The 27,281-nt window shown below is 55.2% G+C and overlaps 1 protein-coding gene across 2 annotated transcripts in view; it reads right to left on the reverse strand.

Annotated features, from left to right (window-relative positions):
- The window catches only part of KAZN (kazrin, periplakin interacting protein), a 130,245-nt gene extending 103,735 nt beyond the window's left edge, over nucleotides 1–26,510 (reverse strand). The window contains exons 1-2 of one of the 2 annotated variants that reach the window (XM_068169927.1): nucleotides 26,444–26,510; nucleotides 25,295–25,472 (exon numbers count right to left, since the gene is read on the reverse strand). In XM_068169927.1, coding sequence (XP_068026028.1) covers nucleotides 25,295–25,472; nucleotides 26,444–26,509 — 244 coding nt within the window. In that variant the 5' untranslated portion in view covers nucleotide 26,510. Of the gene's footprint in view, nucleotides 1–10,077; nucleotides 10,381–25,294; nucleotides 25,473–26,443 lie in introns of those variants that run through there. The other variant, XM_068169929.1, reaches the window with a different exon arrangement.
- Between the last annotated feature and the right edge of the window lie 771 nt (nucleotides 26,511–27,281).

Genomic DNA, 27,281 nt, shown 5'->3' on the forward strand with positions numbered 1-27,281 from the left:
AGGGCAAGCAAGAGGGTACAAAAAGTCTCTAGCAGCCCCTGGCAGGCTCTCCTGGGGGTCAGCACAGCTGGCGTGCCACGTCACGACAGCGACCACAGGGGACCTCCAGCGCAGCCGCAGCCCCGAATTCCTTCCATCATCCTGGGAGGCAGAAAACAGGCTTTGTGCATGTGGTCCTCCAAAATTATCCAGGGGAACGGCCCAGGGGACACCAGTCAAGCAGCTTGGCATGGCTGCAGGTTGGCCTGGAGCATGGCTGCTTATCCTCCTCCAAATAAAATCCCAAGCCTATCAAAACATTGGCAGCGGGGGCCGGAAGATGCACAGCGCGCTCTTCTATCGCTCTGCTGGTGGAATAGGCTTCATCCTGTTTCCTCTGGCCCCAGATCAAGCAAGGCTCCTCAAAGGAATTTTCCATGATCCCCATGGCAAACATGGCAGGGCAATCCTGCTGCTTAACCGCCTTACACTCTGACCCCTCCTCTCCGGCAGCAGCGAGACCGTGCATAAAGCACCAAGCGCTTCCCACACTGCTCAGCTGCTCCAACAGCACAGCCCAGGGGCTGCAATCATAGCATCACAGAATGGGAGGGCTTGGAAGGGACCTCTGGAGATCACTGAGCCCAACCCCCACCCCCCTGCCAAAGCAGGATCACCCAGGGCAGGTCACACAGGAAGGCATCCAGATGGGGTTTGAAAGTCTCCAGAGGGGGAGACTCCACAGCCTCTCTGCGCAGCCTGCTCCAGGGCTTCAGCACCCTCACAGGACAGAAGTTTTCCCTCATGCTGAGGTGGAACAGGACTATGATAGAGTGATGGAGACATTGTTGGTCTTCTCTTTCACCTCTGCCCTCCTGGCAGACCCTCCTAGCCCCATATTCCCAGTTTCAAGCCCCTAGTTCAGTTCCATAGCCCAACAGACTCGAAAGCAGTGGAAGTATGGAAACCCTCAGTGTCACCTCTCTGTTTCTACTTGGGCAAATCCCCTTCTTGCACTGCCTTTACACTAGTCACAGGATCACAGAAGGGACCTCTGGAGACCATCCAGTCCAACCCACCCCCAAGAGCAGAGATACCCACAGCACCTTGCCCAGGATCACAACACCCAAGAAGGTTTGGAACCTCTCCAGAGAGGGATATTCCACAACCTCTCTGGAGGCCTGGAGCAGGCTGCCCAGCACTCTCACACCAAAGAAGCTTCTCCTCATGTTTAGATGGAACTTCCTATGCAAGCTCACCTCAAGTGCAACCACCCCCCATGTGAAAGACACAGCAAGTGCCAAATTCACCCCCCCAGTAGTAACTCAGGGCAGAGCATCCCAACGACTTCAACTCCCATCCTCAGGCAGAGGTGCTCTGGAACCACATGCAAACCCTGCAGGTACATCAGAGGCCATTAATCAACACAGGCAACCTGGGAACCACCAAGGATGGGGAACTCTTTGCCTCCTGGGGTGCTGGCAAGGGCTTTGCCCAAGGGGCACTCACAGCACCGAGAGCCTAGCCCAGCTTTCCCCACACCACATTTATTTGCTCAAGGGGAGGGGTGGGAGGGAATGTGTCAGGCATCTCCCCATCCCTGCTCATTTCCAATGTGGTTTTTAGCTTTCCCTGGGGTCAGAGGCAGTGACAGGCATCCCAGAGGCTTATTTGTGTTTGAAGCCATCTGCTTAAACCAGGGAGGCTTGAAGAAGTCTGCAGTGCAAAGGAGCTGCTGAAGAGCTCTGTGGTTTCCTTGGTAGGGGTGACCAAGTGACAAAACCGTTTGGTTTACTCCCTCTTCCCAGAGATCTGGTCTGGAATAATGCTGTGGCTCAGCTCCAGCAGCTCTTCCAGCAGCATGGTTCAGATTATCTTGGAGAAGGCAGAAGGCTGCAACTCCAAACCTGTAAGCTTCATTGTGCTGCAGTGAATCAATTCCTTCCCCCGGTCTGCCGTGCAGGAGAGAGGGACTGCTGGGATGTCTCACCTCACAGATAGCTGCACCTGAGTCACAAGTCTGCAGGTGCCCACTCCCTCCCCTTGGCCACCACACCCTGCTCATTAACCAGTCTGCAAAAGGACTAAAAAAGCCTTAATCCTGCAAGCAGCTTCTGGATCCTGACTAGACAATGGCTCCGCTCCCGGCCTCGGGGGGAGGAGAGGAGAGGAGAATCCGTCCCCAGCACAAGGACTGCCACACAAAGCCCACATTGTCCCCTGCTGCCATTAACTCCAGGGGGGAAAGAAAGGCCAAGGCTTTCTATTTGGATAGGGACAAAGCTTTTTTAGGCCACAGCCAGCAAACAGCAGGTTCATGCCCTGCAACAGGCAAGATGCACACCCAAAAGCCCATCTGGGGTAGGCAACCCCCGTGGCTCCTGGTGCTGCATGTGCCCAGATGCTGCAGTTCCCATCTACCAGCCCCAGTTTGCACTCACTGGGGTCTTCCAACATAATTTGGAAAGTTTCCTGCTCTGGAAAGATTCCAAAGCCACCTGGATGCAATCCTCTGCAACCTGCTCTGGATACCCCTGCTTCAGAGAATGACACAATGGTCTGGGTTGGAAGGGACCTCCAAAGGTCATCTAGTCCTGTCAGCAGGGACATAGAATCAACAGTGTTGGAAAAGACCTCAGAGATCATCAAGTCCAACCTGTCACCACAGACCTCAGGACTGCTAGGCCATGGCACCAAGTGCCACATCCAATCCCCTCTTGAACACCTCCAGGGGTGGGGACTCCACCACCTCTCTGGGCAGCACACTCCAATGGCCAACAATTCTCTCTGGGAAGAACTTTCTCCTCACCTCCAGCCTAAACTTCCCCTGGCACAACTTGAGACTGTGTCCTCTTGTTCCCCCTGGGGAGACTGTGTTTTTTTGTCCCTCCCTGCGGAGGGGTCTGGAGCACAGCCCTGTGAGGAGAGGCTGAGGGAGCTGGGGTTGCTTAGCCTGCAGAAGAGGAGGCTCAGGGGAGACCTTCTTGCTCTCTCCAACTCCCTGAAGGGAGGTTGGAGCCAGCTGGGGGTTGGTCTCTTCTCCCAGGCAGGCATCCAGCCCCAGAACAAGAGGACACAGTCTCAAGCTGTGCCAGGGGAGGTTTAGGCTGGAGGTGGAGAAAGTTCTTCACTGAGAGAGTTGTTAGCCAGGTGGTGGAGTCCCCATCCCTGGAGGTGTTCAAGAGGGGATTGGACGTGGCACTTGGTGCCATGGTTTAGTCATGAGGACTGTGGTGACAGGTTGGACTTGATGATCTTTGAGGTCTCTTCCAACCCTGGTGATTCTGTGTGTGATCCCCAGAGATCCCTTCCAACCACACACCCCTTCCCCCCTCTCCCCCATCCCATTCTGGGATTCAGTGATGATGACTTTTACAGGAGGGGGGAAAGGAGATCTGGAGCCTTTCAAAGCCTCTCTGCATCGTTGTCAGCACCTCCCTCCTGCTGTCAGGGATGAAGTTGTTGGGGATGCTGTGAAACAAGTGGCACATCACCTCTTTGAAACACCAGCTCCCAGGGGGACACCCCCCCCACCACATCTTCAAATATTAATCTGTACTTACCAACTAATCAGCACTGACAAAAATAACTCCTCCAATTACCAGAACACTACCACTTAAATAATGAATTCCATGCCTTATTAAAAAGTATAATAGATTGGAGGACGTGAAACAATTGCAATTAGCACAACAAGGAACTGAAGGGGGAAAAAACCACAACCCAAAGAAACCCAAAGCAGCCCCAGCCCTACCAAGTGTGCTCTGAAGGGGATGAGTTCTGACATTGGCCACAGCAACCCCAGGCAGTGCTACAGGCTGGGGGCAGAGTGGCTGAGAGCAGCCAGGCAGACAGGGACCTGGGGGTGCTGGTTGATAGTAGGCTGAACAGGAGCCAGCAGTGTGCCCAGGGGGCCAAGAAGGCCAAGAGCATCCTGGCCTGCATCAGGAACAGTGAGGCCAGCAGGAGCAGGGAAGTCCTTGTGCCCTGTGCTCAGCACTGGTCAGGCCACACCTGGAGTCCTGTGTCCAGTTCTGGGCTCCTCAGGTTAGGAAAGAGGTTGAGCTGCTGGAAGGTGTCCAGAGAAGGGCAAGAAAGCTGGGGAGGGGTCTGGAGCACAGCCCTGGGAGGAGAGGCTGAGGGAGCTGGGGTTGCTTAGCCTGGAGAAGAGGAGGCTCAGGGGAGACCTTCTTGCTCTCTGCAACTCCCTGAAGGGAGCTTGGAGCCAGCTGGGGGTTGGTCTCTTCTCCCAGGCAGGCAGCCAGCACCAGAACAAGAGGACACAGACTCAAGCTGTGCCAGGGGAGGTTTAGGCTGGAGGTGAGGAGAAAGTTCTTCCCAGAGAGAGTTGTTAGCCATTGGAATGTGCTGCCCAGGGAGGTGGTGGAGTCACCATCCCTGGAGGTGTTCAAGAGGGGATGGGATGTGGCACTTGGAGCCATGGTCTAGTAGGCATGAGGTATTGGGTGACAGGTTGGGCTTGATGATCTCTGAGGTCTTTTCCAACCTGGTTGATTCTATGATTCCATAAATCTATGAAACAGACACTTCTCTGATTCCAAGTTGGACCTGAGCTTTCCTACCTGTGATCTGTGAGATCTTACAGGCCTTCAATCCCTCTCTCTGTGCAGCCTTCACACATCAAGAGGTGGCTAAATCCCCCAGATGCTGTGGGTTTGGGTTTCTTCCAGGACTCCTTCTGCTAACACCCTTAGCAATGTTTACCTTCCAAGGGGCTTTAATGCTTGCTGCAGTCCTGGCACTGCTCAGATGCAGAGAGGCAGCACAGGCTGCTAATTGTACCCTAGGGTATAGCAGGCAAAAAGAGAATGTAGCAGAAAAAAGGGAGGGGGGGGGAAAAGGACAATATATGGAGGGGAGAAGGGGGGGGAATGAAATCTATCAGCTACAAAGCATTTTAAGTATAAATAAAAGGAGTGCAAAGCACTGAGTGTGTCTGAGCTGCTAACATAAGAGCTGAATGATGGTAATTGATGGTTAAAATAACATCCTCCTCCTGACCAAGAGCAGAGAGAGAGCGAGCTGGGGAAATTCTTCTTCAGCCCAAACCAGCTTCTTAATAACCTGAGTGCTGCTCCTGTTGTGGACTGAGGTTTGAGACAAGGATAAATTAACTCACTTAAAGTGTCCAGAATTGATTTCACTCAGCCCAGCCCCAAATAATTAATGCCAGCCCTTACAAACAGGTTCTCCAGTTCCTCCCTCTAATAACCCACACCCAGGCAGAGGAACAATGAGCAGCTTTTGGGCAAACCTTCCCCTTGCAGCGCCCAGCACCAACTCACAGCTGGGTTTGCTGCAGTCTCCTCCTCCTGGATAATCCACAGGTGCCTTTATTGCCACACAGCATCTTGGGAGGCAGAGAATTGTTGAGTTTGGAAGAGGCCTTTGCTCCCATCAAGTCCAAACAGCTCACCTAGAGCTTGCATCTTTAGGCTCTGCTGTTGAACACATCACTTGCAGCTTACTCCACGCATGCCACTTAACGTTTGTCCCCAAAGTGTTTGCTGTCTGAGCTCACTGGTGAGAGTTTCAGCCTGGAGAGCATAAAATCATAGAGTGCCTTGGGTTGGAAGGCATCTTGAAGATCACCCAGCTCCAACCCCCCTGCCATGGGCAGGGACACCTCTCAATGAGGCTGGGCTGCTCAAGACCTCATCCAACCTGGCCTTGAGCACCTCCAGGGAGGAGGCAGCCACAGCCTCCCTGGGCAACCTGTGCCAGTGTCTCAGCACCCTCACTGGAAAGAATTTCTTCCTCCTCTCCAGTCTAAATCTCCCCTCTTCCAGCTTCAATCCATTCCCTCTCATTCTATCACTCCCATCCCTCCCCAGCTCTCCTGTAGATACAGGAAGTCTGCTCTAAAGTCTCCCTGGAGCCTTCCCTTCTCCAGGCTGAACAGCTCCAAGTCTCTCAGCCTGTCCCCACAGAGAAGATGCTCCAGACCTCTGATCATCTTTGTGGCCTCCTCTGGTCCAACACAACCCAGGAGGAGGGGAGGAGGTTGTGGCAGAAGCCTTTGGCTTGGAGCAGGCTACACACCAATGCCTACAGAAATGGCTGGGGAGGTAGAACTCCTGCAGGACTCCTTGTATGTGGTGATCCTTCAAGGGAAGCTACTCAACCCTGACTGCAGAGATGTTGCCTTGTGCTAAGGAAAGAAAAAACCCAACATTTTAAATCCAACCTTAAAAGTACATCCACCTGCCTGCTCACAACTGCTACCACTTGTGTTAGCCTGGAAGGGCAACAAGGCTGGGGAAGGGTCTGGAGAACAGATCTGGTGAGGAGCAGCTGAGGGACCTGGGGGGTGCTCAGCCTGGAGAAAAGGAGGCTGAGGGGAGACCTTCTGGCTCTCTACAACTCCCTGAAAGGAGGCTGGGGCCAGGTGGGGGTTGGCTTCTTCCCTCAAGTAACGAGGGACAGGAAAAGAGAAAGCAGCCTCAAGATGCACAAGAGGAGGTTTAGGCTGGACATGAATCATAGAATCAATAAGGTTGGAAAAGACTTCAGAGATCAGCAAGTCCAACCTAGCACCCAACACCTCCTGACTAACTAAACCATGGCTCTAAGTGCCACATCCAAGCCTTTCTTGAACACCTCCAGGGACAGTGACTCCACCACCTCCCTGGGCAGCACATTCCAATGGCCAATTCCTCTTGCTGGGAAGAGCTTTCTCCTCACCTCCAGCCTAAACTTCCCCTGGTGCAGCTTGAGGCTGTGTCATCTTGTTCTGGGGCTGCGTACCTGCCTGGGAGAAGAGACCAACCCCCACCTGGCTCCAACCTCCCTGCAGGGAGTTGGAGAGAGCAAGAAGGTCTCCCCTGAGCCTCCTCTTCTCCAGGCTAAGCAACCCCAGCTCCCTCAGCCTCTCCTCCCAGGGCTGTGCTCCAGACCCCTCCCCAGCTTTCTTGCCCTTCTCTGGACACCTTCCAGCAGCTCAACATCTTTCCTAACCAAGGGGCCCAGAACTGGACACAGGACTCCAGGTGTAGCCTAACCAGTGCAGTGTGCAGGGACAGCTGACCCACACATCTGAGAGCTTTCCCCCTGTCTCAGCCCTGCCCCACTGCAGCTCTCCCACCCCACAGGGGTCAGAAATCCTAATGCCAGAGGTCCACTTCTCACCAGGCTCTCTGTGCAAAAGCAGCTCCCTGCTGCAGCTCATCCTCTGCACTCAGAAGCAGAGGTCTTGGCAATTCAGACACAGCCAGCCAAAAAAACAGCAGAGAACTGCCCCAAAAATTCTCCAGGCTAAACATCCCCAGCTCCATCAGCCTCTCCTCATAGGAACAATTCCTCTCCTACAAGAGTGGTCAGGCATGGGAACAGGCTGTGGTGGAGCCTCCATCCCTGGAGGTGCTCAGGAAACCTGTGGCCATGGCACCTGGGCACAGGGCTTAGAGGCCACGGCAGTGGTGCCGCCGGCTCACAGCTGGCCTGGAAGGTCTTTTCCACACGGGAAAGGGGAAGGTGGCAGGAAGCAGAGTTAAGTACCAGCCAAGGTGAAGCCAAGCTGCTTGTTTTCATTACCAAAACCCACAGGAAAGCAATGCAAAACACGACACAGCCCAAAGCCAGCGCTGGAAACGGCACTCGGGCAGCCGGAGGATTTGCCAAGGGTAAATGTTTGTTTTCCTCCCAGGGCACTCAGGTCAGCTTGAATTTATGGTAATGCCATCAATGGAGCAGAGCCAGAACGCTCAGGTTTGATAACCTGGAGGTATTTTATCTGGGTTTAATATTCATTTGGCCTCCTGAGCACAAACACCCACCGCTCCTTTCCCACTGCACCGGCTTCACGCATTCACCTGGTGCCAGCACGGTGGAGGTTGGAAGGGACCTCTGGAGCTCAGCCAGCCCAAGCCCCCTGCTCAAGCAGGGCAGCCACAGCAGCTCACCCAGCAGCACAATGCCCCAGGGGGGGTTGGAAGCTCTCCACACCAGGAGACTCCACAACCTCTCTGGGCAGCCTGCTCCAGGCCTCCAGCACCCTCACACCAAACAACTTTCTCCTCATTTCCAAATGGAACCTCCTGGGTTCCAGTCTGTGCCCACTGCCCCTTGGCCTGTCCCTGGGCACCACTGGGAAGAGTCTGGCCCCAGCTTCTTGCCCCCCAGCCTTTAGCTTTTGCTGAGCATTGCTCAGCTCCCCTCTGGGGCTGCTTTTCTGCAGGCTCTCAGCCCCAGGGCTCTCAGCCTTTGCTCCTCACAGAGCTGCTCCAGGCCCCTCAACAGCTTTGTAGCCTCCACTGGACTCTCTCCATCAGTTCCCTGTCTCTCCATAGAATTGGGAGCCCAGCCCTGGACCCAGGACTCCAGCTGTGGCCTCCCTAGGGCAGAATAGAGCGGGAGAGGAACCTCCTTTGACCTGCTTGCCACACTCCTCTTCATGCACCCCAGTGCAAACCTGCAACACCTACAGCAGCACTGATTCTGGCCCCAGTGTTTGGGGGCTGCAGAGAGCCCAACAGCCCTCACCCATTCTGAGCACCACCTTCCCATCCTCCACGTGATGCTCTGCTGCTGTGAGGATGACAACATTCACTCACCCCTTGCCTATGGTTCTCACCTCACTCTGGTCTCCCTGTGCTAAACTCCTGGCCTGCCTGATGCTCCCAGCACCAAGTTAATCATCAGCTGTGCATTTAATTAGCATGTTGTTTCTCCCTTCAACCAGATCATTAATGGGAGTTGATAAATCAACTGTGCCACTGTACTTGGTAATACTGCCTTTGTGAGACTCCCCAGAGGACCTGGAGATATGAACTGAGGAATGAAATGCACCAAGGCATAAATCCAGCATCCTGATCAGTGACAGTCAGGTGTGATCAGCCTCCAGAGCTGTGAGCATCAGGGGAGGGAAGGTTGTGCTCTGGCCAGCCCGACTGAAATGCCACAAGACCCAACAGGAAAACATCAAATCTGGCTGACAAGTCACAGAATGACAGCGTGGTGGTGACTGAGAGGCACCTCTGGGGATCATCCAGACCAGCCTCCCTGCTCCAGCAGGGCACCCACAGCAGCTCACCCAGCAGCACAATGCCCCAGGGGAGGTTGGAAGCTCTCCACACAGGGAGACTCCACAACCTCTCTGGGCAGCCTGCTCCAGGGCTCAGCACCCTCACACCAAACAACTTTCTCCTCCTGTTCACATGGAACATCCTGGGTTCCAGTTTGTGCCCTCTGCCCCTTGGCCTGTCCCTGGGCACCACTGAGCAGAGTCTGGCCCCAGCCTCTTGCCCCCCAGCCTTTAGCTCTTGCTGAGCATTGCTCAGCTCCCCTCTGAGGCTGCTCTTCTCCAGATTCAACAGCCCCAGGGGCTCTCAGTTTTTCCTCCTCACAGAGCTGCTCCAGGCCCTTCAGTGGCTCTCCACTGGACTCTCTCCAATAGCTGCTTCTGCTTGAACTGGGGAGCACAGAACTGGTCCCAGGACTCCAGCTGTGGCTTCCCTGGGGCAGAGTAGAGGGGGAGGAGAACCTCCCTCAACCTGCTGACCACACTTTTCCCCATGAACTCCAGGAGAGCACTGGCCGCCTTGGCCAAGAGGGCACATTCCTTTCCCACATCACTCCTCATTCTCCATTCATTTTTGCTGCCCAAGCAGCAACACTTACTTTTGGCTCTCAGAAGCTCAGCTAGAAACCACCACTGATGGGGCAGGATTTGTATTTATATTAAATGGAGGATGGAGACTCAAAATGGGGAGCACAATTTGTGGTGCTGGAGACTGCTAATGGGTTTTTTTTTTGCCCCCTCTTATGACCACCAAGCCAATCCCCTGTGCACAGAGCTGCTCCCTATCACCTCCTCCTTTGTGCACAACCCCAGCACCAATAAAACCATCAGCAGGCTGTGATGAAAACTGAAAATCAGAGCAAAGCAACAGGACAAATCTACCACAAGCTCTGGACCAACCTGTCCAAACCAGCACCGTGCCACTGACCCTCAAGTCTCCCCTGCGGGTGTCCAAGCACATCAACATCTGCAGCCTGCAGCTCACCACAGCCCTCAGCGACTCAAGCCAGGGAAAAGCTATCAGAAAGGGTCCTGAAAACAAGAAAGTAAGAGCAACAAACCTTTTCCCCGTGCAATCATGTGGCTTGGCTCCGAGTCCTGCTTTCCCTTCAGGTTTCTGCCGAGCAGCTGAGCTGGGGAGAACTTCTCATCTCCCAGAGCACCAACAACGCCGAAAGCTCCCAGGGTGAGCCTATTTAAATGCTAATGAAAGGGGCAAGGCCAAGCATGAAGAGAAGAGGCAGGGCCTTCTGGGTTCATTCACCTGCCAGCACTATCAGCACCTTCACCTGAGAGACTTGAAGAATCAACCCCAAACCCACAAGGATCCCAGGGGTCGACCAGGATCTCGGCGAAGGCTCCGGGACAGCAAGGCTGGGCAGGTGAGATGCCTCCCCAAGTGGGGCAGGGAGATGGCGTTGGGCAAGGAGCAGCGCTGGGAACACCCTCGAGGAGCCCAGCTCGGCTCGCAGGCTCCTCCGGAGGTGATGTGATGCAAGCAGAGCAGCCTCCACCAAACCCAAGCAGTCATTAAGGCGAAGCGGTGCCGCAGCCAGCGGCGGAGATTACCAGGCTGGGTGGGATCCTCACACCTCCCTGCCCCGCATCACGCTAGAGCGGCTTGGGGAGAGACCAACATCTCCCAAGGACCATTCGCCTCCTCCCGGGATGTCTACACCACGAGGCGAAAATGCCCTCTGGAGGTACCGGTTCCTGCCCTGCGACTGCGCAGGGAGCCTCAGCGACCGGCCCGGACAAGAGCAGTACCTGTCGGAGGGCTCAGCCCGGGCGTGACGAGGCTCAGCACGGGAGCCCTGCCAAGGTTCAAGTGCTTCACAATTAACTTTCACAACAAACCAAAGCCTCGAGAGCCCTTTTAATCTCCAAATAAGTAGGAGAGGTGGGTCTGCGCCAAGGCTTTTGTGCCCTCCTTTATCACCAAGGTGCCGATAAAGACCTCGCCGCTTTCTTTTGTCTCCTCGGGAGCTCATCCACCACCACCACCACCTCGCCAACCTTCATTTCCATAGCAGGCACAAGGCAGCCGTGCAACAGGTTAAAACACAGGCAGCATTTGCTTAGCAGCCCAGCCTCATGCAAATAAAAGCTTAAAGGAAACGTTTGAAGAGCAGCAGAGGCAAAACTCCACCACAGGTTACCCCTCTGGGGGGGAAAAAAAGCCCCAAACCCCTCCTGGGTTGTGCTGCAGTTCTCCAGCAGAAAAAAATGAAGCTAAATACTGAAAGGTATACATAAAAAAGAAGAAACCTCAAGCACTCATGAGGTCATCAGAAAGCAGCTCACCTTTCCTGCCAGCCATCATTTGTAAGAGGTGAAATAACCAAGACAGCAAGTTGGTGCTTGCCTGAAGGAACAGGCAGGAAGGAAAGTGCCCTCCGCTGATCCCAGGGCTGCAGGAGAACGTGCTGGCAGCAGCTCCCCATCAGGGCTCTTGGTTGAGCATGGAGCTTGTCAGACAGACAAACACTTGTCACACAGACACTTGTCACACAGACACTTGTCACACAGACGCTCTACCCCTGTTCACTCAGTGCCTGACCAGCACCCAGTTGTGACATTGCCTGCATCAGGAAGAGTGTGGCCAGCAGGAGCAGGGAAGTCATCCTGCCCTGTGCTCAGCACTGGTTGGGCCACACCTGGAGTCCTGTGCCCAGTTCTGGGCTCCTCAGGTTAGGAAAGAGGTTGAGCTGCTGGAAGGTGTCCAGAGGAGGACAAGAAATCTGGGGAGGGGTCTGGAGCACAGCCCTGGGAGGAGAGGCTGAGGGAGCTGGGGTTGCTTAGCCTGGAGAAGAGGAGGCTGAGGGGAGACCTTCTTGCTGTCTCCAACTCCCTGAAGGGAAGGGAGGTTGGAGCCAGGTGGGGGTTGGTCTCTTCTCCCAGGCAGCCAGCCCCAGAACAAGAGGACACAGTCTGAAGCTGTGCCAGGGGAGGTTTGGGCTGGAGGTGAGGAAGAAGTTCTTCCCAGCAAGAGAGATTGCCCATTGGGATGTGCTGCCCAGGGAGGTGGTGGAGTCCCCATCCCTGGAAGTGTTTAAAATAAGACTGGCTGAGGCACTTGGTGCCATGGTTGAGTTGATCAGATGGTGCTGGGTCACAGGTTGGATTTGATGACCTCCAAGGTCTTTTCCAACCTGGTGAACACTGTGATTCTGTGGATTGCTTCACACTGCCAACAAGCAGAGTTAATGCCTGATCTGCAGATGGGTTTTTAATCCTGCAAGGTGGTCATTACCAAGTTAATGGTGGGATAATTAACAAGCAGAGCTCTCATGGCTTTTCCCCCCCCTCCTTTTTCTTTTTGCTATGCATGCTTCCCTTCCTGGGAAATAAAACTCACCCAATCACAATCCCACCTCCAGATGGACTGCTGGGTTATACCTAGAAGTGACAGACACAGAGGTGCCCAACCCTGGCAGCACTGCAGACCACAAACCACAAGAGTATCAAATAAACCTCAGCCCAGGCTCACAGAATCATTAAGGTTGGAAAAGACCTCCAAGATCATCAAGTTCAACCATCAGCCCCACACTACCACAACCACTGAATCATGTCCCCATGGCCACACAGTTCTTCAACACCTCCAGGGATTCTGACTCCACCACCTCCCTACACACAGAATCACCAAGGGTGGAAGAGACCTCAAAGATCAGCAAGTCCAACCTGGCACCACAGACTTCATGACAACCATGGCACCAAGTGCCACATCAAATCCCCTCTTGAACACCTCCAGGGATGGGGACTCCACCACCTCCCTGTTCCAATCCCTGACCACTCTGGCAGCAAAGAAATTGCTCCTCCTGTCCAACCTACACCTCCCCTGGTGCAACTTGAAGCCATTTCCTCTTGTCCTATCACCTGATAGTAAGTAGAAGAGACCAACCCTCACATGGCTCCAATCTCCTTTCAGGTAGTTGTAGAAAGCAATGAGGTCTCCTCTCAGTCTTCTCCTCTCCAAGCTGAGCAAGCCCAGCTCCCTCAGCCACTCAGTTCATGGAAGCACAGAATGGTTAGGGTTGGAAGGGACCTCAAGGATCATCCAGTTCTAACCCCCCTGCCATGGGCAGGGACAGAGAATCACAGAATTAACCAGGCTGGAAAAGACCTTGAAGATCATCAAGTCCAACCTATCACCTAACACCATCTAATCAGCTAAGCCATGGCACTAAGGGCCTCATCCAGCATCATTTTAAACACTCCCAGGGATGGGGACTCCACCACCTCCCTGGGCAGCACATTCCAGTGGCCAATCACTCCTTCTGTGAAGAACTTCTTCCTAACATCCAGCCTGAACTGCAAAATTGGTTTAGAATCATAGAATTGTTGGGGTTGGAAGGGACCTCAAGCATCATCCAGTTCCAACCCCCCTGCCATGGGTGTCCCCTGGGCAGGGACACCTCACACTACAGCAGGCTGCTCAGAGCCACATCCAGCCTGGCCTTAGAAACCATCTGAATTGCAGTCAGCTGAGGAGGAAAAGCATCTTTAAGGAGCCTACAAGGCATTCAAAGCTGCGCAGCAAAGTGCTCTCCATGAATCCTGCTCAATCAAAGAGGCTCTGCTGCTGCAGAGCAAATGTGCCCATCAGAGGAATTACAGCCAGAAATCAAACCAGCCCCTAACAAATGTGCTCAGAAGCCACAGTGATAAGCAGGCTGTGGAAGATGTGCTAAATTACATCACTTACCAAAATATGCCTGAAATGATGCCTGGCCAAGGAGGAACAGCACAGGATAAAAAAGGGTTTCTGTGAAGGTTTTTCTCTCCAGAGAAGGAGGCAGAGAGCACAAAAAAAAACCCCAACCCTGTGTTTTCTGACTGTGCTGCTCTCACATGAGATCATAAAGTGATGCTCAGCTCCCAAGGAGCATGCAGTGCCCAACGAGCAACCCAAGAGCTGGGCTCTCTGCTCTTGTGCCCTCAGCGAGGAGTCACTCCAGATGTGCAAGCACATCCCCCAAGGTCTCCTCAGCAGCACCATCAAGCCCAGACCCCCATGCAGCAGGCTCTGATGGCTGAGCCAGAATCTGCTGCATCCTCCTGGCTTCCACATCAGAGGGCAGCTGCTGTTCAAAATTCCACACACAGCTGCACTTGGAGCTTTTCCTACTGACAGTCTCAGTGGCATCCTCTCAAACCTCTACAGCAGCCCTTTAGGTTTCCTCTCAGATCTTCCTTTCCCCCTCCTGCAACTTAAGAGGGTGTCTAGACCCTCTAAATCTAGACATCAAAGCTAAGTTCCCCCAATCAATTGGCTTGGCTTTCCACACCTCCCAGGAAAAGAGGCAAACACTTCCCCCTGCTTCTGTGCCTACAGCAGGTTTTGACCCAGGACAGCCAGGGGAAAGCTCCAGGAAAACAAAGAGAAGTAGAGCTTGATGAGGGGAGGACAGAGCACTCAAACCAGCCCAAGAACCAAACAAAGACCTCTCAAGGCATCCCTGAAGGGTGCACAAGGCTCTTAGAATTCCAGAATCAGTAAGGTTGGAAAAGAGCTCAGAGCTCAGCAAGTCCAAGCTGTCACTCAGCACCTCCTGACAGCTAAGCCGTGGCTCCAAGTGCCACATCCAAGCCCCACTTGAACCCCTCCAGGGACTCCACCACCTCCCTGGGCAGCACATTCCATGGTTTTATAGAACCATAGACCTGGTGAGGTTGGAAGAGACCTTGGAGATCATCAAGTCCAACCACTCACCCACAGCTCCCAATCCCACCACTGCCACTAACCCACATCCCTCAGCACCACATCCATGTGGCCTTTAAACACCCTCCAGCGATGGTGACTCCACCACCTCCCCGAGCAGCCTGCTCCAGTGCCTGAGAAGAGACTGGAAGACATTGTCCTTAATAGACCAGGTTGGAAAAGACCTCAGAGATCATCAAGTCCAACCTATCAGCCAGCACCACCTGATCAACTAAACCATGGCACCAAGTGCCTCAGCCAGGCTCTTCCTAAACACCTCCAGGGATGGGGACTCCACCACCTCCCTGGGCAGCACATTCCCATGGCCAATTATTCTTTCTGGGAAGAACTTTCTCCTCACCTCCAGCCTAAACCTCCCCTGGCACAGCTTGAGACTGTGTCCTCTTGTTCTGGTGCTGGCTGCCTGCCTGGGAGAAGAGCCCAACCCCCACCTGGCTCCAATCTCCCTTCAGGGAGTTGGAGAGAGCAAGAAGGTCTCCCCTGAGCCTCCTCTTCTCCAGGCTAAGCAGCCCAGAGGCATAAGCCCTGTTCCATCCCTGCCATACTTCTCCACACTGCTGTCAGCTCTCTGGCTTTGACTGATGTTAAAGAGCCAGAAAAAAACCTGCAGATAGGCATCAGCACAGCACTGTGCTTGCTTGGCTCTCTTTCCATCCCCCACACCATACCCATTCACACCAAACACCATTCCCCCACCCCATTCTCTGCAGAAAGGAAGATTTCACTCCCCACTGAGGGAGAACTCTTATGAGAGAGGAGGTTCTACACTCCCCTGAAAGGAGGTTGGAGTGAGGGGGTTGGCCTCCTCTCCTGGGTATCAGGTAATAGGACAAAAGGAAATGGCCCAAAACTGTGCCAGGGGAGGCTCAGGTTAGATATTAGGAACAAATTTCCTTGCTGCAAGAGTGGTCAGGGACTGGCACAGGCTGCCCAGGGAGGTGGAGTCCCCATCCCTGGAGGGGTTCAAGAAATGTGTGGCCATGGCACTTGGGAACAGGGTTTAGTGGCCACAGTGGGGTTGCATTGATGGCTGTCCTGGATGCCCTTAGAGGTCTTTTGTAATCTTAATGATTCTGTAATGGAGAGGTTTGGGATTCTCCTCCACCCAGAGAAGCAGGACAATAAAGCAGAGACTGCCCAGGTGAGGAGCACGTCCCCAGGGATGGCAGCAGCCAAGGCTGTGACACAGCAGCTCCCCAACAGGCAGCCCCAAGGGTTCAGCTCCCAGATGCAGCCTGGGAAACCTGTGAAATTTCAATTTAGAGGGAGAAGTGGCATGAAAAGATATGAGGCCTAGAAGGGTGAGAAATGGATTTGCAGAAGCTCCCAGGAGAGATGCTCCTTCCAGAAAACAGAGTTTGCAGCTGCATCAGGAGACACAGGAGATTCTCCAAGACCAGGCTGCAGCCCAGCCCTGGAGCACATGCAGCAGAACATCCCTCAGTCTCTTTCCCTTCCTCAGATAAGGTTGAGCCTTTCCCAGCTACTGAGTGTCCTGGGAGCCTGCAGGAGATCCAGCTTTACTGTGGCAGCACACTCCATCTGTGGGCATCTCTGCCCCTTTCCCTATCATCTGGTGATTCAAAAGCAAACTCTAGCTGCGTGCCCATAGAATAGACCAGACCAGATTGGGAAAGACCTTCAAGATCATCAAGTCCAACCCATCACCCAACACCATCTGATTGACTAAACCATGGCACCAAGTGCCTCATCCAGGCTCTGCCTAAACACCTTCAGGGACAGGGACTCCACCACCTCCCTGGGCAGCACATTCCCATGGCCAATCACTCTCCCTGTGAAGAATTTCTTCCTAACATCCAGCCTGAACCTCCCCTGGCACAGTTTGAGACTGTGGCCTCTTGTTCTGGTGCTGCTTGCCTGCCTGGGAGAAGAGACCAACCCCCAGCTGGCTCCAACTTCCCTTCAGGGAGTTGGAGAGAGCAAGAAGGTCTCCCCTGAGTCTCCTCTTCTCCAGGCTAAGCAACCCCAGCTCCCTCAGCCTCTCCTCACAGGGCTGTGCTCCAGACCCCTCCCCAGCTTTCTTGCCCTTCTCTAGACACCTTCCAGCATCTCAACATACTTCCTAACCTGAGGAGCCCAGAACTGGACACAGGACTCCAGGTGTAGCCTAACCAGTGCAGTGTGCAGGGGCAGCTGACCCACACATCTGAGAAGCCAAACCCAAGAGCTTTCCCCATGTCTCAGGGCAAACACAGCCCTGCCCCACTGCAGCTCTCCCACCTCACAGGGGTCAGAAATCCTAATGCCAGAGGTCCACTTCTCACCAGGCTCTCTGTGCAAAAGCAGCTCCCTGCTGCAGCTCATCCTCTGCACTCAAAAGCAGAGGTCTTGGCAATTCAGCAGGTTTCAGACACAGCCAGCCAAAAAAAAAGCAGAGAACTGCCCCCAAAATCCACCCCCACCAAGTCCAGCCAGGAGCAGCCAGCCTGTGTCACACACAGCCAGCTCTGTGCCCATCTTGATGTCTCCTGGCAGGGCTCTGGAGAAGGACAGGGCCAACAAGCTGAGAGAAATCAGCAATTTATCAGATGATTGAAGCCACAAGAGCCAGGGCCAAGCTCTGGGGCACTGGGATGTCAGGATGCCCCTGGGAGCCACTGCCTCTGGCCAGTGTCACACTCAATCATAATCAATACCTCTGCAAAGTTGTTCTTGCCCAGCAACACATTGTCCTTCACTAAAGCTTCTGTTATCTTAGGTCCCCTTGGTTCACAGCCTGTCACCATCACTCAACCTCAGCCCCAGGGGGGGTGGGGGGGCACCTCCAAAGCCTCATCCGAGCACCTCCAAGTGCCCAGTTACCTCCCTTGGCCGGGGGTGCGTGAGGGAAACCTTGGGAAGAGATTTTTCCTTCCCACTGCACCTCCTGCAAACAAACTGTCCCCAAACAGACAAAAAAAAAAGACTTCAGGCAGCTCTTCCAAAGCAGTTACTCGATGTTGGTGGTGTGGGGAGGCAGCTCAGACCTGCTGCTTCTCTGGCCTTAACCAAAACCTCGACCAAACCACACCACTAACCTGCTTAACACAGCACTCACCTCCAGCCATCAGGATATGCATTGCACAGAACCCCAGCATGGTGAGGTTGGAAGGCACCTCTGGAGCTCATCCAGTCCAACCCCCCTGGCTAAAGCAGGGGCACCCATAGCCAAGTAGCCCCAAATCACAATGGCCAGGGGGGGTTGGAAGCTCTCCAGGCAAGGAGACTCCACAACCTCTCTGGGCAGCCTGCTCCTGGCCTTCAGCACCTTCACACCAAAGAGTTTTCTCTTCCTCTTCAGATGGAACCTCCTGAGTTCCAGTTTGTGCACATTGCCCCCTGGGCACCTATGACAAGAGCCTGGCCCCATCCTCTTGCTCCCCAGCCTTTAGTTATGGCTCAGCATTGCTCAGATCCCTCCCAGTGCTCTCAAGTCTCCAGCTGCTGTGCCTCCTGCCTAGTATGGGTTAGTAGCTTGCCCACAATCACAATGCCCAGGGAGGTTTGGAATCTCTCCAGAGAAGGAAACTCCACAACCTCTCTGAGCAGCCTACTCCAGCACCCTCACAGCAAAGATTTTTTCCTGCATGACCCCAACCTCAGTGCCAGAGAACAGCAATGTCTGCTAACGTGTCTGGAGTACCAAAGAGCAAGCACTGGGAGGAAAGGTTGTCCTTTTGGGGGCTGCCAGGTCTCACCAGTGATTAGCTGAGAGTTTCTCAAGCCAAGAGATACAAAACACCCTTCATCTTCCCCATGTTTTACACTGGCACCTCCTCATCCCTCCCTCTGCCCATCTGCAAGTCTGGCACTGAATGCCTTCATGGTGAACAGAATTAACCAGGTTGGAAAAGACCTCAGGGATCAGCAAGTCCAACCTCTCACCCAGCACCATCTGATCAACTCAACCATGGCACCAAGTGCCTCAGCCAGGCTCTTCCTAAACACCTCCAGGGGTGGGGACTCCACCGCCTCCCTGGGCAGCACATTCCCATGGCCAATCTCTCTTGCTGGGAAGAACTTTCTCCTCACCTCCAGCCTGAACCTCCCCTGGCACAGCTTCAGACTGTGTCCTCTGGTTCTGGGTGCCTGGGAGAAGAGACCACAGTATCACCAAGGTTGGAAGAGACCTCAAAGATCATCAAGACCAACCCCCACTGGGCTCCAACCTCCCTTCAGGTAGCTGTAGAGAGCCAGAAGGTCTCCCCTGAGCCTCCTCTTCTCCAGGCTAAGCAACCATGGTTTAGTTATCAGATGGTGTTGGGTGATAGGTTGGACTCAATGATCTCTGAGGTCTTTTCCAACCTGGTTAATTCTATTCAATTCTCTTCTATCCAAATTCTTCAGGCTCCTCTACAGGACCAGCTCTCAAGCTCTGGAAGAACAAACAGGGGGGAAGGTTTCTGGAGCATTTTCAGCAGCCTGAGATGATTACTCGCAAACCAGCAAGAGCAGAGGAGTAACTGATTGCCTCCTGGGCAAGAGGCAAAGCCTTTGCATTGTAGCTCTGAAAGTGCACAGAGATCAAAGGGAAAATGTGAAAACTCTGTTTGAGGCTGTCATGAGCATAAAGGTCCTCTTGGCCCTTTGGCATCACCAAGACATGACAGAAATCTTTCTTATGCTGCACATGTCCAGAATCACTGCGTGGCAAGGAGGGGGAAATCCTTCCTTCCAGGAGCAGGGTGCAGCTCCTGCTCCTCTCCCAGGGGGATTCGATCTGTGCAAGCACCACCAGCCCCCCACCCCACCACCAGCCCAGCCCCACACAATCATAGTATCATAGTATCATTCAGGGTTGGAAGAGACCACAAGGATCATCTAGTTCCAACCCCCCTGCCATGGGCAGGGACACCCCACACTAGATCAGGCTGGCCAGAGCCTCATCCAGCCTGGCCTTAAACATCTCCAGGGACAGGGCCCCAACCACCTCCCTGGACAACCCATTCCAGGGCTTCACCACTCTCATGGTGAAGAACTTCCTCCTCACATCTAGCCTGAATCTCCCCACCTCCAGCTTCATTCCATTCCCCCTCAGTCCTATCACTACCTGAGATCCTGAGCAGTCCCTCCCCAGCCTTCCTGTAGCCCCCTTCAGATACTGGAAGGCCACAATGAGGTCACCTGGGAGCCTTCTCTTCTCCAGACTGAACAGCCCCAACTCCTTCAGTCTGTCCTCACAGCAGAGCAGCTCCAGCCCTCTGCTCATCCTCCTGGCCCTGCTCTGGACACCTTCCAGCACCTCCACATCCCTCTTGTCATAGGGGCTCCAGAACTGGACGCAGGACTCCAGGTGGGGTCTCCCCAGAGCTGAGCAGAGGGGGAGAATCACCTCCCTTGCCCTGCTGGCCACACTTCTCCTGCTGCAGCCCAGGATCTGACTGGCTTTGTGGGCTGCAAGTGCACACTGAGAGCTCAGTGCACAATGTGAGCTGGGATGTGGTGACCACCACAGCGACCACCCCCTGCCACTGATGCTCTGAAACAGGAAACTAGCTGTGCCAAACCCTGAGCCAAGTATGGACACCAGCACGGAGCTATTGATTGCTCTTTACATCTTCAAGCACTTCACTAACATTAATTAATTAATTAAGGTCTTTCCCATTTAATGCTGGGAGGAGATTTAGAGTGAAAACATGAGGCCAAACCTCCTGACTCAGCACAAGGAGAGCTTGCACCCAGCCTTTGGATTTCCTCACAGGTTTGCTCTAACTCAAGCTACTGTTTCAGCTACTCCACAGCATCCTGCCTTGGATCAGCAGCAGTGTGACCAGCAGGACCAGAGGAGGGATTGTCCCTCCTGTGCTACAAACTTCTGAGGCTACACCTCAAATACTGGCATCAGTTTTGGGGTCCTCACTCCATGAAGGACATTGAGGGGCTGGAGCAGGGCCAGAGAAGGGCAACAAAGCTGGGGAAGGGTCTGGAGAACAGGGCTGAGGAAGAGCAGCTGAGGGAACCGGGGGTGTTCAGCCTGAAGAGGAGGCTTAGGGGAGACCTTCTTGCTCTCTACAACTCCCTGAAGGGAGGTTGTAGCCAGGTGGGGGTTGGTCTCTTCTCCCAGGCACCCAGCACCAGAACAAGAGGACACAGTCTCAAGCTGTGCCAGGGGAGGTTTAGGCTGGAGGTGAGGAGAAAGTTCTTCCCAGAAAGAGGAATTGGCCATTGGGATGTGCTGCCCAGGGAGGTGGTGGAGTCCCCATCCCTGGAGGTGGTCAAAAATTATTTGGATGTGGCACTTGGAGCCATGATTTAGTTGTCAGGAGGTGCTGGTTGGACTTGCTGATCTCTGAGGCCTTTTCCACCCTTATTGATTCCATGATTCACACTCACTCCAAGGACTGCAACAATACACAAGTTCCATTCCTACCTACTCACATCCACCATCCCCCTCCCCTCCCCCCCCCCCCCGGCTCTCCTCCTTTGCTGAATTCATTGAACCAGGGAATTCTTTGGGTTGGAAAAAGACCTCTAAGATCACTGAGTTCAACCATCAACCCAGCACCACCAGGGCCACTAAGCCACATCCTGAAGTGTGGTTTGTTTCCTGAGCACCTCCAGGGACGGGGACTCCACCACCTCCCTGGGCAGCCTGTGCCAATGCCTCAAACTCTTCCAGAGCCTTAAATCCTTCCAGTTTGGGTTGAAATGACAAAACCCAGGCTCTGGAAGCCTACCTGGCTGCTGCAAAAATAGCTCACCACAGCAGAGGGACGTCTCAGGGCGCACAAAGAGGGCAGAGTTATCACCTCCAGCTGTCTCAGGCTGCACCATAATTACATGAACATCACAGTTCCCAAACTCAGTATTAATTACTGATGCAGCACAGCGTGGTGACACACACTGACCTCTTTCTACATAGCTTGGGACTGACCTGCAGGGGTGAGATCACCGAGATCTTTCCTACACCAAGCAACAGAACCTGGTAATTCCAACAGGAGCACAGCAGATCCCTCCTGCAAACCCATCAGCACCAGCAGACCCCCATCAGCCCTGGCAGGTAAGCAGCTGCCCAGGAATCCACCAGCCTCCCACCTTCCTTTGATGTATTGCCATCCATCCACCAGCCTGGCAAGCCTCCCACCGAGGAGACACAGGCAGCAGAGCTATTCAGAGACTCCTGTTTGCACCTCCTGAATCCTTGAGGAAAAGCATAAGGCTCACTGCAGCTATCTTGGGCTTGCCCATCCAAACAGGGAGGGGTGCAGGAGAGATTGATGGCAGCACACAAACAATTGTACCAAACTTGGGGGTTGGGGAGAGACCCAAACCAAAATGATTGAACCAGGGAAGGTTTGTGGAGACCAAGGGCTCTCCCTCCAGGCTGGGAGAGTTGGGGTTGGTCTGCCTGGAGAAGAGAAGGCTCCAGGGAGACCTTAGAGCAGACTTCCAGTAGCTGAAGGGGGCTACAGGAGAGCTGGGGAGGGACTTTTGACAAGGACTTGTAGTGATGGGATGAGAAGCAATGGATTGAAGCTTGAGGAGGGGAAATATAGACTGGAGATGAGGGAGAAACTCTTTAGAGTGAGGGTGGGGAAGAGATTGAAACATGTTGCTCAGGGAGGCTGTGGATGCTCACTCCCTGGAGGTGTTCAAGGCCAGGCTGGATGAGGCCTTGAGCAACTTGGGCTGGTGGGAGGTGTTCCTGCCCATGGCAGGGGGTTGAAGCTAGATGATCCTTAAGGTCCCTTTCAATCCAGACCATTCTAGGATTCTCCCCAACAGAAGGTGTTTTAGATGCAGTTTCACACTCAACTGGGTGGCTTCTGTGACACCAGGGGTACATGGCTGGACAGCTCACACCTTCAGTCCTCAGAGGAAGGAACAAAACCACATCTGCAGTGATGAGACCAAGGAGTGACACCTCATCAGGGAAGTGTCCTCTCTCCTAGCTCCAAGATACCAGCATGCTAAGCCTAGTTCAGGGTTGGGGAGATGGGGTGACCTGACCCCTCCAGCAACTTCAGCAGCCAGCAAAGGTCTTGCTCTTGCAGACAGCCAAAGATGGGACCACTCATCACCACCAGTCACAGGCACCCCACCAGTCCAGAGCACAGGTAGTCAGCAAGCAGAAACACACAGGCTCTGGGGAGCAGAGCAGGTTTCTTCAGCACCAGTACAGCAGAACATTTGTCTTCCAGCATGCTGACAATAGATGAACCCAAAGAGAAGCTTCTCCATCGCTCAAGAGATCAGGAAACCCCTGAGGAAGACCGAAGAGGACGCTTGGAGCCCCACGCACATCCCTCCCGTGCTGCAGGAACAGAGGCACTGCCCCTCTGCAGGAACACACACACCTCTCCCAAACTTTCCTGCAGAGGAAGGGGAGCAGAGCACAGCCCCAGCCTGCTCCAGCAGCCAGAGGGGTTCCCCTGCTTTCCCAGCCGGGACGCTGCACTTCCACACCGCGATGCCCTCCGCAGGGCTGTCACCGGCTGCGGTCCCAAGCCCAGCTCTGCTGAGGGAGGCTGAAGGCATCCTCCTCCTCCTCCTGCCCTCTCAGCTGACTTTTGTAAGAGGAAACGCCTCGGGGGGGGGGAGGGGGGCTTCTTTAAATGATCCCAAAGCACATCAGCCCCGGCAGCACCCAACCACGCACATAACTTCACTCCTTCTGTGCCCACAGCTCTTCGAGGTCCACCTCTGGCCACCCAGCAAGCCCCCACCTGATGATAATAAGGATGATGGCTGAACTTTGTTTAACCAAATTCAACCCCCCACTACCAAAACAGCACACTGGATGGAACAACCTCCTGCCCCCCTCCCCAGTTAATGCCTCTAAATGACTCTGCTTAACAGCACCAAGAGCAGCAGCAGCATCCTGCCCGGAGCAGCGATGCCCACCGAGAGCTACATCACCTTTCAAAAGCTACAGCTCAGCTCTTCTGTCACACCCAACCTCCACGCCGGGAGATCCTCCCGGTGCAGAAGTAATGAGTAAATAACAACACCTGACAGCGTTATCAGGCAGGTGGAGGTTGTCAGCCGGGTGAGGCTCATTGCTTGGCTCTGCTCTGCCACCAAAGGCTGCTGCAAGGGTGAACTGTTGAGCCAGCTCACAGCTATTTGGTAAGTCAAGGCAGATTTCTATTGATTTCAGCCTTTCTCTTGTTATTTAATGGCTTTTTAAAGCCACGGTGATGGCAATGCCACTTTTGAGTGGTGGGGAGCAGCGAATTTCAACCGAGCAAGAGCCAGACCCCGCCTCCTCCTCCCCCCCCCCCCCCCCCCCCCCCCCCCCCCCAAGCACTGCAGGAACATTTGAGACCCTGGGGCTTTTTTAACCTCCATGAGTAGAAATCGCCCCCCCAAATCATCATAAATCGCCCAAAATCAACTCCCCCCTGCACCCTCTTGTCCACTCTCAGCCTCCACTAACCAACAGCTGCTACAACTTTTTAGGGGTTCCAGGATGGGGGGATAGTGGAGGGAAGGAGGGGGGTGGGGTGGGTGCCTGCCGTTCACCCCAGGTTTAATGAAACACATGCCTTGGAGAAGGGCTTTTTGGGGGTCCCCGCAGCCTTGCACGGCCCCAGGCTCCCCCGGGGGGGGTGGTGCAGCGTTTGCCTCCCAGTGCTCCGGGACAAGCCCGGTCCTGGCTCCCCTGGGAGGGGAGCACCAGGATCGCAGCTGCAACATTGCTGCGGTGCTACCCAGTTATGAAACTGGGGAGCTGGGGTACTGGGGAGAGTTGGGGGGGTGTGGGGGGTTAGGGGTGCCAGGGGGAGCAGGGCTGGGGGAGTGGGGCAGGTGAGTTGAGCAATAGGATAGGGGATGCAGGACGTGGATGGGAGGGGCGGGGGGTTGGGGGGGGGTAGAAGGAGAGGATGGGAGGTGCGGGATGGGAATGAAGGATAGGGGAGGGGGGGTGTCCCTGCTCGGGCTGAGGGTGCTGGAGCCAACAAAAAAAGAGATCGAAAGGAATGAGGTGGCAAGGTGGAAAAAAGACCTGGAATTTGAGTGGGGTGGTGGTGGTGGAATCCGGAACTAGAGAATGGAACTGGGAATCGGCAGATACAACCGGGTCCCGGCGGGTGGAACCGGGAACCGGCGGCTGGGAACCGGGATCCGATGGGTGCCAACTGGGAACCAGCGGGTGGAAGCGGGGTCCCGGTGGGTGCAACCGGGAAGCAGCGGCCGGTAACCGGGTCCTGATAGGTGCAACCGGGAACCGGCAGTTGCTAATCTGGTCCTGGTGGGTGCAGCCGGGAAGCAGCGGTTGGTAACCTGGTCCCGATAGGTGCAACCGGGAACCGGCAGCTGGGAACCGGGTCCCGGTGGCTGCAACCGGGAACCGGCAGTTGCTAATCAGGTCCCGGTGGCTGCAACCGGCAGTTAGTACCCACGTCCCGGTGGGTGCAACCGGGAATCTGCAGGCGGAACTGGACACCGGGCTCCCCGCGGCTATAACTGGGCATCAGCGGCGGGTAACCGGGTGGAAGCGGGGAACAATTTGTCTCCGACCACCCACCCCAACAAGCCCCTGCTAGAAAAACCATGCCGACGAACAACCGACACCGCCAGTTGCCCGCTCCCGGCCCCGGTGCGGGACCCACCTTGCGCGCTGTGCGGGCCGTGCTCCATGGCCGGCTCGCTGCCCAGTTCCGCCAGTCGCCGACCAGTGGCGGCCAGCTCGGCCCGCAGCGCCGTCACCTCCTGGCCCGCCGCCTGCAGCGCCCCGTCGATGCGCAGCGCCAGCTGCTTGTTGTCGTCCATCATGTGCAGGATTTTGGCCTGGGGGAGGGAGGGAGGAAGAGGAGGAGAGAGGTGAGAGAGAGGGAGCGGCATGTGCCGAAGATGGGGGGGGGGAGGCGGGCAGGGGGCTGGGCCCGGGGCTGGGGGGAGAAAGGGGCTGCCTGAAGGGGAGCGGAGAGAGGGCGGGAGGAGGGGCTTGGGGAGGAGGTGGGGCGAGGGGAGGGGGCTAGGGGAGGGGGCTAGGGGAGGGGGTGTGTGTAAAGGAGAAGTCTGTGGAAAGGGAGGTGAAAAGGGAGGGGGGGGGGTCTGTGCAAGCGGGGGTGCCAAGGAGGGGTCTGTGCAAGGGGGGATCTGTGCAAAGGGGGGATAAAGGGAAGGGGGAAGGGGAGATGTCTGTGCAAGCGAGATGCAAATAGGGGGAAATCAGTGTAAAAGGAGGGGATCTGTACAAGGGGGGGGCGTCTGTGCAAGGAGGAGGAGGGGGGCTGCAAAGAGGGTGCGTGTGCAAGGTTGGGGGGGATCCATGTAAGGGAGGTGCAAATGAGGGTGTCTGTGCAAAAGAAGGGGGGATCTGTCTTTGCAAAGAGGAGTGCAAAAGGGAAGGTCTGTGCCAACGGCGGGAGGTGTGTTCCTGGGTGGATGTGAAGGTGCAAGGTGGGGGGCAAGGGGGGGTGGTGTGTGTGCAAGGCGGGGGTGAAAAGGGGGGGTCTGTGCAGGGAGAGTGCAAGAGGGGTGTCTGTGCAAGGGAGGGTTAAGAGAGTGGGGCTGTGCTGGGAGAAGCGATGGGGAGGGAGTTCGGGGAGGGGGGTGCTGTGCAAAGCCGGGGGTGCAAAGGGGAGAGGGAGAGGAGCTGCACAAGGGAGTGCAAAGGTAAGAAGCCGGGGGGAGGTGGGAGGGGGGAGGCGTGCAAAGGAGATCTGTACAAATGGGGGTGTACAGGGGAGCGGGGTTGTACAAGGGGGAGCAAAGGTAAGGGGTGTGGGATGTTGGGGAGAGGGGTTCCCCCCTACCTGTTGCCCCCCCCGGCAGCCCGGGCAGGGCCGCAACGGAGGCGAGCGCGGTTCGGCCGAGGGCATCCGCGGCGCTGCGCGGCGTTACGCGGCTGCCGCGGGGGCGGGTCCCTGCTGCGCGGGGCGGGCAAGCGAATGGGGAGGGAGGGGGATGCTGGTGAAAATCGGGGGGGGGACACACTCGACACCACACAGAACCCTGCGGCATCGCTGCGTTTATAGCGAGATTTCCCTTTCCCACCCTCCCCCCCCCCTGCTCCCCGGGAAGTTAAGCGGCGCTGCGCGGGTGCGGAAAGTGCTGCAGTGCCCGCGGCGCGCTGAGCATCCCGCTCATTAAAGTGCCTCTCTGCTAATTGGGTTCGGGTTCATCGCAGTGCATGGCCGTGGCCCAAGCTCTGTGCAGCAGGTGGAGGTGAAATGGGCTCCACAATTCCTTTCCCCCACTTCGGAAGGATTTTGGGGGCGGGGGCGGGGAGAGAAGAGGAATCTGTGTGCTGTCAGAGTGGTTAATGTGAGAGTCCCAGCACTGGGGGTTCCTGTGGCACCAACCCAGGGTGAAACACGCAGAATTATTTGGTATGATCGCTGGGTGGCTGCTAGAGGGAGCGCTGATGTCTTCTCTCTGCCTTATCGATGCCTCTGAGGGATCAGCTCCTCTGCTTGCCATGGCCTGGGCTGCTGCAGCAAGCTGCAGAGCTGTCATCCTCCCCGAGGCAGCCAGGGAGAGGAATCATAGAATTGTTTCAGTTGGAAAAGACCTCGAAGATCATCCAGTCCAACCATCCACCTAACACCATCAAACCACATGCCCAAAGTGCCCTGGCCACACATTCCTCGA

Source organism: Melanerpes formicivorus, unplaced genomic scaffold (assembly GCF_026170545.1).
Source record: "Melanerpes formicivorus ecotype bairdi unplaced genomic scaffold, bMelFor1.0.p_v2 SCAF_245, whole genome shotgun sequence".
In the NCBI taxonomy this organism is placed as follows: domain Eukaryota; kingdom Metazoa; phylum Chordata; class Aves; order Piciformes; family Picidae; genus Melanerpes; species Melanerpes formicivorus.